Source organism: Paramormyrops kingsleyae, chromosome 23 (genome assembly GCF_048594095.1).
Source record: "Paramormyrops kingsleyae isolate MSU_618 chromosome 23, PKINGS_0.4, whole genome shotgun sequence".
NCBI classification, from domain to species: domain Eukaryota; kingdom Metazoa; phylum Chordata; class Actinopteri; order Osteoglossiformes; family Mormyridae; genus Paramormyrops; species Paramormyrops kingsleyae.
Window position 1 is genome coordinate 17050291 of NC_132819.1, and position 15858 is coordinate 17066148.

Here is a 15858-nt window from a genome sequence, read left to right on the forward strand (position 1 = left end):
TGATGAAGGTGCTGCGGGGACCTGGCGTAACTGTGCGAGTTATACGGAGCGCGGCCTCGCCATCTTACGCGGCCTGGGGGCGATTAGCCGAGCTGAATGGCAGCGACATGAAAGGCGGGGACGCGGCGTGGTTTTGGCACGAGACGAAAGTGTGGGCGAGCGTATACCTCCCTGCCATGACAGCCTGCGAGTAGCGAGTCTGCACGTGGTGGCTAGCAGATTTGGAGGGTTCCCTTCAGAGCGTGACTCTCTGTGGCTGTGGCTCATTCATCCCTGCACCTGGCCCTTCTCTGCACTGCGTGGGAGTGTGTATGTGTGCACGTGTGTGTGCACGTGTGTGTGTCTCTGTGTGCGTGTGTACGTACATGTATGTGTTTTTCTAATCCTGTGTGTGCATTTTACTTAGAATTGTCCCTAGCAGCATACAGTGGTATGAGAGAAGACCTTAAGGGAACAGTTCCATGAGATAAAATTTCTCTTTTCTTTAAGAAAGCAGTGGGTGGGGCTGAGAATGGGGGGCGGGGCTTCCCTCCCAATGAGAAGGTCCTTTGATCTGATGGTCTCCCAGGTCCCCCTCCCCCCCCCATCCATCAACGGCATACATTTGTGTCTCATTAGAAGTCACTTCAACCCCACGGTTCCATTGTTGTAGCCAGCACCCAATGGAACGAGGTCGTGATCAAAGGGACAGCAACCCCCCGCCCCACACACACCACCCCAGCTCCCTGCCACCCCATCGCTGCTCCCCAGCCCCTCCAAGACCAATCCCTTGCTTTGGCCCGTTCCAGGGCAGCCCAGAACATGGATGCGAGTCTCAGCGGTGAAACTTTAATATACTGGTGCTGGGGTACTTAGTGCTAAATTAAAAGATGTATTTGATCATCGGGTAGGTGCGCTTTGCATTTCATCAATATTAGCCGTATGTGCAACCGCCCACTCTGTGCACCTTTAATCTAGACAAATAAATCATAAAATAATAACCTGCTTGCGTTTACATTTCAGCTTAAATATGCTTCTAATTCTGAGGGTACAGAATTCTAAAAACCAAGTCTTTATTGTTAATTTTTCTTTGAAATATTTTTTTCAATTTTTGTAATGGTTGCTGCAGTGGTCTTTGGATTTTCATTTCTTTGAATGATAAAAATTATCATGCATCAGTCCAGAACACATTTGCAGGGACGCTGGCTGTCTTAGGTCCCCCACTCGGGGTAGGGGGGGGTTCATCTTAAGCCTGCCATATTTTGCCAGGGTAAAATTTCAGTCCATTGAAATGCCAAGGAACATTAATGTGCTATCGGGGAATTCCCTGAAATGGACTGGTGACGAGCGTGAAAATGACTACTTGGTCACGTCACCAGGACATCGTATTTGTGGGGAAGATTTGCGTTGCTGGGTTGAGACGGTGAAACGTTGTTTCATTTTATTATTTTTTTTGAGTCTGCTGACACCTCGTGCAAGAGGGTGATGGCAGCGTTGGGAAGCTCGGTGTGGGATGGGAACTGTGGCTAATGGAAGCCGTTCCATTTCAGAAGCATATGATCTGTCATCGCTTGGAAATGCAGATGCCGTCTCAAATGATAGGCCTGAAAAATTGAAACATCAATTTACATTACAATCCTCTGACACTAAACATGATTTATTTACCCCACACTTCCTCCTGTTTCCCCATATGCCCGTCTACGTCCCTGTCTTTCGCTTGAACCGAGGAGGGAAGCACACGGGGATTCTCACATGCCGTCCTGCTCAAAGAGGAACAGGTTGAGATACCTCAGGGTACAACCCAGGGCCGGGAAGAGCATGGGAGAGATCGATTGCCCTAGCCAAAGGGATTATGATCTATTGCCGCGGCATCGTCAGCATGATCCTGGCACTTCTCAGCTTCAGTGTGCGGAATATCAAAATTCTCATTGTGTTCTTTAAAACCCTTTTGATTTTTTTTTTATTGAAACTACCTTTGGCAATATCATTTCTAGTCATTCACAGCTGTACTAAAAAGTCTGTTATTATTTTAATGAAACTGGCAAGCCAGTACGTCAGATGTCATTGCTGGTTTTTAAAACCTTGCTTCAGATCACTGACTGTTACTGATTTCACACTCCCCCTCCTCTTAGAGCAGGGCACAAATATGGGTGTTTTCCTGGCATTTTGGGGGGGTGTGTGATGCCTACAGTGTCACGCCCCCTCCCGGTGAAAAGGTGTCCCGACATGATGGCAGTCTGACAGCTCTGACAGCCTCCAACCCATCGGCTCGTCAATACGGATTTTTGGGCCCGGCTGTTGGATCCGACTTAAGGCATGTGTAAACGCCCGTGTCCGGCGCCCTTCGTTAGGACGAGGCTTCGGTGACGTGGGGCTGGGCGCGCAGCCCGACCGGGGTGATCCTTCTGAACCCCGTGCTTTTTAGGTAGAGACCTCGGTCTGTTTGGCCGTGCCTTTCGCCGAGGTCGAGAGGACCTTGCTGACGAGGATTCAGGTGGTGCCACAGTCCAGTGAGTCAAAGCTTTACAGATGCAGATTCTGCAACCCCATGGCTAATTAGCCTGACTCCATTCAAAACACTGCTTTCTGCTGAATTCCTTTCCCTCCGCTCATGTTTTTGCACCTGCCCCAGATTGCTAATGAACAAATTTGGTTTAATTTGAATGTTAAAAATATTCCATTAACAAAATACATTGCTGACAATAAAAAAAAAAAATCTGTTTTTTTTTTTTACATCTTAAATATTTCTGTCTAATTAGATTAATGAGTCACTGCAAGCACATAGCATGCATGTCTGCCTGTGTGTTATGCGTGCACACGCATGTGTGTAGAGCACATCGCACTGGAGAATACTTACAGGGGAATGGGGAGCTTTTATGGGGTTGAGGAATGCTTGCATGGATGTACGTGCATAAACTGACCTGTCTGTATGCTCTGTGTGCATATATGTATGTACTCTTGTTGAAGATATTTGAAAGTTCTAGCTCCTTCAGACATACATGTGATTCTCATGACGGCATGAGAATCATTATGTCTGTATGTATTATATTTGCACACACACGCACACCTTTCCATGTATTGTGTGCATGGACATATATACGTATGCCTTTACGTATAAATTATATGTATATAATTTATAATGTGTGCACAGACCAGTCCATGTGTCTTTATCTGTATATTATTCTGATGTATAAAAATAGACGGATTCTGAAACTGTAAATCAGAGTTTGTTATTTCCAATTAAATTGGAGTCCTTGAGAAAAGAAACGAGAGGAAAATCTATACTCTGTTAGAAAATGCAGCTGGGATCTTTTTTTTTTTTTTTACAGAGAAAACCTTGTATTGGAGGAGAACATTTAAAGTGATGATGGAGATGAAAGCTGTTTATCACCAAAGGCTCTTTTAATAATCAGTGGCTTTTTTACAATGTAGAAAGGCCAGAGAAGCCTTGGGATGGAGAACCTCCACTTAATTTCAGTTTCGTACAGAATAACAGAAAGAAGTGGCTCGAACTGCAGTCAAATTCCGCACCAAGTTCAGCTTTTATTCGCGTGCAGAAAAAACAGCTTTAAAGTATGATCCCCAGTGAGATTAAGTAGCCTGATAACAACCAAAGTGGCTGCTTAAAAAAGATAATAAAACATGAAACGAAAATAGATTTTTTTTTTCCAACAGTACATACTGTATGTGTACATGGTTGTATATATGTAAATATATACAAACATACAAATGGCAGAGGCCATCAAAAAAGGGATTCAGCTGTTATTTTCAACTGTATAATTTGTGCAGTACCTAAGCCAGATTCCTAACAGAAGTCTTTCCGTGTTTGATTGACAGCTGAGGACACATGTGGTGGTACTCTGAGAGGTTCAAGTGGGATCATTTCAAGCCCCAATTTCCCGAGTGAATATTACAATAGTGCGGACTGTACGTGGACCATACTTGCTGATCCCGGAGACACCATCTCCATCATTTTTACAGACTTCCAGATGGAGGACAAGTATGACTACTTAGAAGTGGAAGGATCAGAGCCACCAACAATATGGTGAGTTTCCCTGTGTTTCTGTGTGTTGTTTTTCTCCCCCCCCCCCTTCTTGTTTTTTGGTTTTGTTTAATGTAACTTCAGGATGCTCCCACGTGCTGTTATGTTTGTCCTTAAAGTGGGTGGAAACTGTTTGCATGTAAATGGTGCCACTGGTCAGCACTGGTCATGAAAAGCGTGCCCGCCCTCCATTCACACCTACACACATATTTGGTGTTTGCAAACACTCAGGTTACCAGTACAGTTCTCTCCTCACACCAGGCTGTGTTATCACACTAGGCTCCAGACCCGCACCTGCACAGACGGACAGAGGTATGGTTAAAAGCTTTACATCTGTGTTTCCCAACCCAGTCCTGGGGGACCCACAGATGGTTCACGTTTTTGCTCCCTCCCGGCTGCCTGCCAGACAGTCCACATTATTGCTCACTGCCAGCTCCAGTTAAGAGCAAAAACGTGGACTGTCTGGGGTCCCCCAGGACTGGGTTGGGAAACTGCTTTACACAACCAGAATGTATAGTCAAAAAACATTTTAAAACATAAAAATGCAAGTACTTGAATACTGTGCTTAAACATAACATCAAGCATTTGGTAGAATAATCGTGAATTCAGACTGATAGATCATGTTTTGTTTGGTTTTCTTTTGTCCCAGCGATCTAAGGGTTAAAATGTGGCACAATTCCAAGGAAGTGGCATATTTGAATTAATAAATTTAAAATAAAAACTGTAGCAGCTTTTGGAACTTGAAGTCTGGAAATGTGGCGGCAGTTTTATGTAAAATCCACACAGCTTAAAGGAGCATTTTGCACAGGCCCTGGCTGGGATTTGGATGGGAAAGTAATTTTTGCGGAATGTCTTGCTATAGCTATGCACCAGAACCTGGAGGATCGGTGTTTGTGAAAAACCACATAGGTTTAATATACTAAGCCAAAAATAAAATGTTTATTATAAAAACTCTTACGTTTTCCTCATAGGAGACTGATGTCCTGGGTCTTACTAACTATTGTACTTTGTAGTAATTTCATACATTGTAGCAATGCAAACATGCAGTATATGTCTAATAATACTCCAGTTTTTAAACTGAAAACAAGACGAATGGTTTCCTATTGTTCATTGGAACAAGAAGCAATGTTGGGCATTTCAGGTGCAGAAACTTCAAATCCAGACCAAGATTTTGTTTCTACCGACCAGTTATAGAGTCACAGTCACAGTGTACTCAACTGGTTGGTTAAAACAAAATCTTGGTCTGGAATTGTACTTTCTGGACTTGAAATGCCCAACACTGACAAGAAGATGTGGTTAATTAAGCTTTAGACCTTAATTATGATACAAAGAATAAAAGTGAAATATTTCTTAAAAGAGCCTTAAAAACACTACTTGTCTGTGCATAATGCTTTACTGCTGCATTATTGTATTTATATATCATTTGACATTGTGTGCTAGATACAAACATCAATTCCTTTTTTCCTGGAATGTTTCTTTGGGCTTTGTAGCTCAACTTCACCCTCTATAACAAGTTTCATTAAAATTTATTTTACAATAATTATGATTTTTAAAATTAATGACCTGAATACACAATGAGTTTTCACTAAACCTGTAGCTGAGAAAAATATTTTAACGTTGCGACCAAGTTGTTTTTTTTTTTTAAAGCCTTCATGTCTTCCTTTGTCCTGCAAAGCTGACTTTGAAAAAATCAAAATATAGAGAATTGCCATGAATATTTAATATCAGATCGATTGCACGCCCGTTGGCAATGTGTGTTATTGATATCTTCCTGTATTCAAAGCCCCGCACCACCAAAGCCAAAATCTGTGCTCCGTGGATGTGGCTCCATTCACGTTGTGATAAACACTTGCTCAAAGCCACTGAGCAGGATTGCCTGGAGAAATGAATATGAATTAATGCTGGTTTGCGTTTGTTTTTTTTTTATTTTTTAAAGTGTCAAGCTGAATGCCAAGTCTAAAAACAAGCCAAAACTCCTCTAATTTTCAAAGCAATCTGTATAAATCTGATGTAAATAAATTTCTTGGGCAGATCCTGGTTCTCTTACCACACTACACTAGGATGGAAAGGCCAAAGTTCCCTGTGTTTTAAAAATATAAAATACCATCAATGTGTGATGATATTCTATGTACTTGTAATCATTTTTTTTTTATTGTCGAATCGCCTTCTTGGTTGTTGTGTCCTCTCCATTTGTAAAGCTGTCATCTGCTCCAGATATCATTCCAAGTGTTGAAGATACTCGTCTATTTTGTCATTGGTTGGTGTATGTATGCATGTCTAGACTGGTTTGGAATAAGTGTATATGAGTTGGGCATGCCCGATTGAACTTTTACTCACCATAGTATTTGGCCCCCAAGATTATAGTTGTTTGTATTCAAATGCAAATTTTAATTCCTGGAACATGCAGCCATGTTTGCATTGATGATACAGCAGGGCTGTACTTTTAATTAATTTATTTTTAATAATATGGCTACTTATTAGCGTCTGTTCCCTGAAGTTACACAGTAATTTAGTGATGCACCACGCAACAGCTTGTTCAAGTAAGGTCTTCCTCAGCTTCATTCTAGTATATAGAACAAAATTGGGACAAGAAGTTGCAAAAACAACTAAGGAAACCGAAAATAACAATTGCGAAACACAGAAAACCAACTCCTGCTTTCCGAAACATCTCGGCTTTGAGCTGCTGTTTACTGGTAAGGTGCCTGATATTTTCTCACTCCCTACATGCACCCCGAAGACCCTGATGAGGACAGTAACCTAATTAGGGTCACTTGGGTTTCATTACCCAAGCTGCTTGTTGGCCCCAAAGCTGGTGATCAATCACCATGGAGACACAACTGATCAGTTTAACTCAGGTCCATGCAATCAGTCTACGTTGCATTTGGCTACACATACGGTAGTTTGACCAGATCTGGAGGAAAATTATCAAAATGTATGAAACTGTCCTCCAAGCCTTATTAAAAATACAGTGGTACCTCAGAACTTGAATTTAATCCATTCAGAACTCCAGATCGAATCCTCAAAAGTTCGAGTTGTGATCGAATTTTCCCCATAAGAAATAATGGAAAACCAATTAATTGGTTCCCGGCCCCCAAAAATTACACCTAAATTTGTTTTTTTTAGCATTTAAACACAAAATGAACTGGATAAAACAAGAAGAGCATATACTGTACTAAACACATCTAAGCACATTTATCAAAACAGTAATCTGTAAAGTAAAAAAATAAATGTATCCGAACAATGTGTCCTGCCCCGATTGTCCGCTCCTTCCGTGTGCCACGCCCCCTCGTTAACCTCATGTGGAATCCCCGTGTTATCAGCTGTTTCTGGCTATTGTCATTAGTCCTCTGTATTTCGTCCGCGTTTCAGTTTGTTTCCCCAGTCTGGTCATTGTATTGTCCGTCTGCGTTTTGCCTGCCTTACCTGTAATTAAACCCCGTATTCCCCGATACCCTGACGTCTGCGCCTTTGTCTCCGTTCCGTCCCTGCTCAGCACGACAATATTATTATAATTAAACGTTTTAATGGTTTATTATTAATATTAAAATAATGAATAAGAAATCTTTATTTTTAAATGCATTTTATTATATAATAATAATTACTGTTACTGTCATTGTCTAAATGTATTTTTACTGTCTAAATATATGCATTCAGCTAGTGTAAACATGCACGATAATATCACAGCAAATACGAGGCTGAGACTGAAGTGTTACCCTTTGTTTCCGCTGAGAGACGTGCTGCGTGACTCATTTCCCCGCGCGTACAAGTTATCTTAGGTCGGCGTTCACGGTTTGACTTCTGAGATTCAGATCGAGCTCTAGGTAATTTTTTTTAGAACGGGTTTGTTCGACTTTTAAGAAATTCGAGTTCTAATTAGTTTGAGAACTGAGGTACCACTGTAGTTCCACACTGATTTCATTATTTTATCACCGGATTTAGGTTTGGCAATGACCATAGTGGAGATATGAGTTTCTGTGTAACATTTTTTATTAAACCACACGCCTTTGCTCAGTCCACCTGTTTAATACATATTGATGCAAATGAAAATAATAAACAGATCATCCTCTGTGTTTGTATTTATAAAGAAATCACAGCAGATGTCTATGAGTATTACAGTGTGTATACAAAATGTAATTAAAATACTGTGATCTCGTAATTAATTCATTTGAATTGAGCTGTCCCTGAGAAGATGGATGCATTTTGAGCACCATTCACTGTATTTTATCGAGTGTTTGGTCTTACCTTAGAAGTGAATCTGGGAATTGGATTGATCGATGTTGTTTACAGTTCGGCCCCGGGTGTCTGACGGATTCCTCCGCCCGCCCCACAGACTGACCTTGTGCAACAAGCCATGCATCTCGAGGAAGCATCACTACCTTTTTTATCTTTCGACTCACCAGTGTCTGGCATGGAGAAGAAATGCAACTCGAGATTACATAGGCAGTCCCAGGGCAGATGCCATTGGCAACTAAGCAAAACCTTGACCAATTAAAGAGCACTGAAAATAAGAATGTAGGGTGCTCTCATCATTTTCTGAGCAATAGGTTATGATGGCCACTGGTTTCGTCCAGTTGAATGTCTCATTTTCAGTTTCATTTCCCTCTAGTGACTTTTTGCCAGATTCCCCATTTGCCCATTTTAATCTCCCATGTAACGCGTCAACATGTATGATAAAATCGACTCTCAGACTCCCTGCTGTTCAAGGCATGTCTGAATGTCCCTGAAGCTTCACAGCTCCGCTTCATTTACTAACAGACGCATTTGCATGCGTACGCGTTTGTTCAGCAGGGAGTCCATCTTGTCCTGAAATATTAATCAGACCCGAGCTGCTGTGCTTAGAGCCTGAAGGAGTTAAATGGGATATGGTCCCTCCTTGGAGGCCCAGGAGAAATAAAGGGAGTTGTAGGTTTCACAATGTGATGATGGTGCTCTGAACATGACCATCTTCTGAAGTTTTTCTATAACAGGGGTCTCACCAGGGACAGTTTTAAGGGGCGTGTTATATGAAGACAAAGCTGTATCTCTCTGTCCTAGAGGGACAAAAATAACATTGTTTGCCAGTTCGGCACCTATTTTTTTTAATGATGAAATTAAGCAGTTTGTGATCTTCTAATTGAGTAGACCCATTAGGAGCTAATAGCACATTATTGCAATTTGATATGGAGTATGATGAGCTCAATAAAACCCTGTTAAAATTGCTATTTTAATTATTCGGGTAGAGCGTTACAGTCAATGCCAGAAAATGTACATCATGAATCAGGCAATTGGCTGTGAAGTTGTTGTCCTGTGGAGAAAGGAAACCAGTTGTGCTGGGCTCAAGTTTGATTAATTTTTAGTGTCGTTACTGCAAAACAAAAAACTCATCCGGGTAGCACTAAAATGGAGCAACAAAGTACTTACGATAATTTACACGTTACATGTTCCTGAATAAATGTAGTTGACTAGGTTTACTTGAATATATAGCATGGTTTTAATCCATTATTATTATTATTATTATTATTATTATTATTATTATTATTATAATGGGTTACAATTAAAAAATGGGTCTATTATTATTATTGCTTTGATTAGAGTGCTGCTTACAGTAGAATGAAGGAGACCGAGATTGCAAGGTGTTTCTTTGTCCTTGCCGTCGGCTAAGGTATGGTCTATAATGCAGGGTGTCAGGTGGATTGAGCAAGCCAAGGCGATACTTGATATTCTGCAGTGTTCCTGCGGAGTAAGAGTTGAGCTCCAAGTTTCTGGAGGTGGAAAAACGCATCAGTGCTCATACACAATACATTACGAATATATAGTAAGTACTTAAAATACGGTATATCTACAGTATACCAATAAAGACTTTATAATAGGCAATTTTCTGAGTAAATGCATAACTGCTTAGGTTACTTATCTCCTTTACGTTGTCCTTTTGTAATTTCCTGACTTAAACATTCTTAGAGATGTGTGGAAACGCATGACATCTCGGATAGCGCTAATACTGTTTACGTAAGGGCTTGATTCAGTCCAATGACATGTCTTTTAGGCATCACTGATGCCTTCTTTGAAGCTTTGTGTTTCAAGAAGGTCCTGACGCTGAACATGTGGCTCGTGCTGTCTCCGTTTCACCAGTGGGTCCCCTCCGACGGCTCGTGGAACCCGTCTACACCCAGAAATGACTCACCTCCAGGAGGCCGTCACAAATACACTCATGTAGATGCAGACGAAATCACAGTGGTACATTGCAGGAATGGAATTAACATGCTAATGATACTTAAATTCCAGAATGAATGTGAAGAACGCCAAGTCATTAAAGACTCATAAAAGCCAAATCTCTAACATTTGATATCTAGTAATGGTATATGGTTATCTGTCAGAATTTGCCTTAAGACTTTAGACGGCTGGCCACATGACTGTGCTGCCTGCTTCAGGGAATCCAGTGTAAAGATCACAACTGTCAGTGCGCTGTGCAGTGGTGGAACCTGTTAAGCGAGCCCGGTGGGGGGGAGCCCGGGGGGGCACTGCATAAACGTTGCCTGCAGAGCTGTCAGGAGCTTTAGCTGTCCTCCAGCTGCCGGCAGCGAGTCCTACAGTATGAGGAAGGAAGAAGTGCAAGTTCTGACACCATGCGAACGCTAGTTAGTTTAAGTTTAACGGTTCGATAGAGTGGCCAGCACCAAACAGGAAGTACTGTGCCCTGAAAACAGCCTAGCATCCCACTTCTAGCAGACAGGAACACAACTGGACCTTTTTGAATCATGCACTCTCCTCTGAGGAATTCACTCTCTGAGGTAATGGTAATGGTGCCTCTCTTTGTTTAGCACAAACTGTAGCTGCAAAGGAGCCACTTTGTTTTTTTTAAAAAACCTTTTTTTCGGTGTGGCACAGTCACCTGCATGTGGGCTTCCCATTTTGGGAAGCGTTGCATCATTTTCCCATCAAGCTGTTTTATTGATCACCCAGACCCAGTTTATAGAAAGATGTCTCCTGTGAGGTTAGTGTCTTCAGGGCAACAAGCACAAAGTATAACTGACTGCCTTTGAACTGTGCACTTTCCCTTATTAATCCCCGTAATCCAGTACCTTCCACATCAGAGTTTGCATGCATATTCAAACTCAGCACAAAAGCAGACTTTTGTTTGTGTCTGATTTGTTAATTTTTATTTTATTCTAGAATTCAATTATGCTAATAATTGGTGCAATACTTTTCTCACCCATTACAGGCTTTAATTTTAATTTGAATAGCCACTCTGGCACATCTAGCAGTGATTTTATATATATTTATATACTGTATTTATGTACTGTAAGTGTGTGTGTGTGTGTGTTCGTGCAGATGTGCCCTGCAGTGTCTGTAAGCATCCACACGCTCAGACCTGTGAGGTGCGGGTGGGGGGGATGTTCTTGAGCAGGGCTGACACTAATCCTGGCTGGATGTTAGATGCTGGAGCACATCAGCACAGGGGAAGGACAGCAGGGGAGTCCGCTTCTGTACAGGGAAAGGAAACGAAGGGCACCTCCTTGTGAGTGACTCGCTTTGGGTCAGCACCTCCACGCAGTCACAGTGTCACAGACCTACCAAGCAAGCAGTACAAACCGTTATGTCGATCACCGAATGAACACAGCGTCAATAGATGTTTATAACATTATGCTACTTTCTGTTCACAGAGACATTCTTCCTTACAATAATTTGATAGGTAATCCTGTAATGTAGCACAATAGAAATGGTAATAACTCTCCTATTAGTCATAAAAAAAGATCAGCAAGCAAAAAAATGTTTTCCTTTTCTTATGTAATGTCTCTAGTTTGGTTCTAGAATTGCATGCATATATCATAGTAATATATATTAATATGCTTCATATTTATACACTAAACACAGGTATTTATACATTCACAGGTATTCATCGTAATAGATTAATTGAAATAAAGTTTGTATTCTAAGCTGCTTATTTATATGGGGAGCCTGAAATGAAATGGAGGTGTGATGCCAGCCTCCACCCTTCACCACCCAGGCTTTGACTCCCCCCTTGGCTCTCCTCCTTCACAGGTTCTCCATGTGTTCGGGGCTCCACTGGATGCCTCCTGTATGTGTCTGTACATGCTCTGTGCTCCTTGGGCTCGGCTCCAGGCTCCCTGCAGCCCTGCCTTGGATGAGTGGCTCTATAATGTGGATGGAGAAGTGGCTTTAGAACTTGTAACTTCCTTTAATACCTGCGTCATTTGCCCTGACAGGGAAATCAGTAGGGTGTTGGTTTAAATGTGTTTTACAAACTACCAATTTACAGCAGTGGACGTTATTGATTGCCAGACATGCTGCCCTTTATTTTAGGAGAGCTTAGACAAACCTTTATTATATTGCCAGTTTGATATGAATGTCAATAGGAAAATTCAATAACTTGCACTAATAATTTACCGGACGCAACTTATACCAATGATATGTAATGTTAGCACAAACAAAAAATTATGCTTGATAACTATTCATCAGCTCTTTAGAAACAGAGATATGCGATTACTGTTTGTTGATTAATACTTCGGTTCCAGTTTGGGTAGAAATTGCATAAAATGTGTATTGCTAGGTAGGTAACAGTAACACTGTTAGGTAAATGGGGTTGGGGGGGGAGTTTAGGGCGTGTGTCTGGGGGCTGGATGTGTCACGATGGAGGAACCTCAAACAGCCAGCCACATCAGGTCACGGTGACTTCCTGTTATCATCTCAGGTAATTAATTTGGCTCCTAATTGAGTCTAAGATGGTGAATCTGTATTTAGCCGCATCTTACCAGTCTTACAGGTCATATTGACCCCAATTAAATTTCAGTGACGTACTGTATGTCCACCTCAAAATGCGTTAATTATCTGCATTCTCGGCCTCTGTGTGCTGCTAAAAACATGGAACGGTCCAATGTGTGAGTGTGTAGGAGACCTTTAGGTCAGACTAAAATTATACATGGCCAGATTGACATTTGATTCCGTGAAGAAGAGATGTCACGCGATAGCAGGAATGGTGAGTTCTGCATCTGTCATGTTTCATCTACCTCAATCCTGTTTTTCTATTATTGCATTTTAACTGCATGAGTAGAAGCCAAAGCATCATTTACATTTACATTGATATTAATATTACAGACGCTCTTGTTCAAAGAAACGTACAGTGGAGACAGATATTATACATCACAAGCAAACAGCCAGCAAACATCAATGAAGGTGATTGGTCCAGCATTTTTTTCCCTTGATCCTCTTTGGTTTTTCAGTGCTGTGGCTGCATGGAAGTCTAACACGATTCAAAAACTGGTAGCTGCTGCCACCCGTGAACTTATCAGCACATGTACTGTGAGAAGCACAGGCTGCTCCTTGTCAGCTGGGCTAAGTAACAGGCTTCCCGAGCATCTTTAAAAGCCTTAAAATGTCTTAAAACAGATTTTCAATATTTAAGGTCATAACTTTTACTGGGGGAAAAAAAATTTTTTTTTTGGTATTTGATAGTAAATTCTGAGATGGTGTTGAAAGATTGATTGAGTAGTACCTGTATAACCCTAACATAACTCCATCCATCCATCCATCTATTTCCTTTAACCGCTTGTCCTATTCCGGGTCGCGGGGGCTCAAGAGTGTTTCCCAGAGGTTACAGGCACAAGACAGGGAACAACCCAGGATGGGGCACCAACCTCTCGCCGGGCACACTCACACACCATTCATTCAAACAGTAACATAACTCATTATATGATAATTAGCTATTGTTTCTATGGAGTTGGCTTGCATTCACACATATGTTCGCCCTGGTCTTCTAGCTTTACTCGGCACAGTTATTGTTTGTGAAGAAAAATGGGGAAATGCAAATTCAATGAAACATGGCTGGAGAATGAAAAACAAGGAGGCCGGTCGGCATCGACAAGCAATCGCATTAAGGCTAGATGCCGAACATGTCGAAAGGCATTCAAACTGAGTGTGGTGGGGATTAATGCCCTCTATTCTCAAATGAAGTACCAGCATTTCTGTAGCGCTTGAGTAGTCCAGCGCCAAAGGAACCTTCAGGGTCACCTGCTGCACCTACTGGACATCAGATCAGGCTTAATGATACTACAGCAGTCTGGGGCATAGCTAGAGCCCCATGACAAAATGTCAGTTTGCCCCCCCACCCAATTTAACGTGTAATTTTATGTATTTTACGTGTTCTCCCACAGTAATCATGCCCCTACTGTGTACCTGGCAGCAGTCAGGACAACTGTTTGGTCATGTTTGTTGTTCAGTAGTTTTTCCACTGACAGCAACTCTGAGTGCCAAAGCACTGTGGGTCCTCTGACCTATAACAAAGGTATTTTATAATAATGGTAAACAAGTATTACATATCCTCAGAAAGGCCATGTGATTCTGAACAACTTTATAATCATATTTCCATTTCAGTTTTGATTGTTTTATTTTTCAGTCAAAGTAACACACTCTAACCCCTCCTTATGATTTGTTGCGGAATACCTGGAATTTCCACAAAAACCTAAGGAAATCTGACCCCGAATTCGGAATGGGCAATCTACTGGGTGGTAAATGAAATGACTTCAGGTTCTATTCTTGATCTGACACTTTTTGGGTGTTTTTTTTCGCAATTTTCTGTTTCCTGGTTTGTGCCTGCCATATTCACAAGACCATATCACAACCCGTTTCCATTTTAGCTTTATTATGTGACATCAGTCTCGATGGATCCATGGGGAAGCCATGATATCAGTAGCATGATCATTGGATGCTCTTTTTCCCGGAAAAAGGCACTCCTCTCATCCAGGGGTCTTCAACATTTCTTAAACCAAGGACCCCCAAATGAAAATAGACCAGAATTTAGAATCATGGACTATACAGGGGTAACTGGAATATACAGCTCTGGAAAAAATTAAGAGATTACTATATACATATCATTACTATTTTTTAAAAAAAAATCTGCTTTGTTAAATCCTGGTTTAATCCTGGTTTAGCTGGCAGAAGGATACACTGAGCAGTAGGTTGCTTTCAGGATCAAAGTTTCTAAGACAGCAGTACACAAGAGCAAGGTGAAGCAGGAGACTTTGGGAAGGACCAGAAACCAGCCAGGCAGAGGGCAGAAACGACTTTCTACTGCCAGAGATGACCGTTAACTTATCCGGTAGTTTCTCATGAATCGGAGGTTGACATCAAGTGACCTTCAAAAGGAATGGGAAACATTAAGTGCAGGTGTGAAGTGCACTGCTAGGACAATGTGTATCAGGCTCCTGGAAGGACTGAAGTCCCATAAAACAAGGAAGAAGCCCTTCATCAATGAGAAGCAGAGATTCAAGATGACCAAGAGGTTTATTCGTCAAGTACACAGTTGTACACATATAACATGTAGTGGAATGTAACCCTGGTCACTCCGAGCAGCTGTGCATGATAACAAAATATAGAAAAAAATAAGGAAAAATAATAATATAAGATAAAAGAAGGTAAAAGATGAGAAAAGTGCACAGCCTGATGGGTGCGATCAGGAAGGCGTCTGACCTCGCCGCGCCATCTTTGGTAGAGCCAGACTGGGGTTTGCAAAAAATACAGACACTCCTCAATTTGGTTTTTTCTTTGCGCCAATTCCGCCTAGTACGAAGCAGCGTACCGTGCGTACTCCAAGCATCCTAGTTCTTTGTACTTGCGTATAGCGTATAAATGATGTTGAAAAACGACTTGCGAACATTTCAAGTTACGAACGGCCGTTCGGAACGTAACTCATTCGTAAGTGCCGTTCGGAACGTGACTCATTCGTAAGTAGAGGGGCGTCTGAATGTACTATTCACAGATGCACAACCATAAATTGAGAAATGAGTGAAACAAAACAATTGTGCTGTGGTCTCCTTTTTTTTGCCCAGAGCTGTATATATGAT

The 15858-nt window shown here is 41.6% G+C and overlaps 1 protein-coding gene across 6 annotated transcripts in view; it reads left to right on the plus strand.

Moving 5' to 3' along the window:
- csmd3b (CUB and Sushi multiple domains 3b) overlaps positions 1 to 15858 on the plus strand; it is a 349538-nt gene that overhangs the window by 138229 nt on the left and 195451 nt on the right. For 4 of the 6 annotated variants that reach the window (XM_072705594.1, XM_023811991.2, XM_072705598.1 and 1 more), the window contains one exon: positions 3817 to 4024. In XM_072705594.1, coding sequence (XP_072561695.1) covers positions 3817 to 4024 — 208 coding nt within the window. The remainder of the gene's footprint in view (positions 1 to 3816; positions 4025 to 15858) is intronic. The other 2 variants (XM_072705595.1, XM_072705597.1) reach the window with 2 other exon arrangements.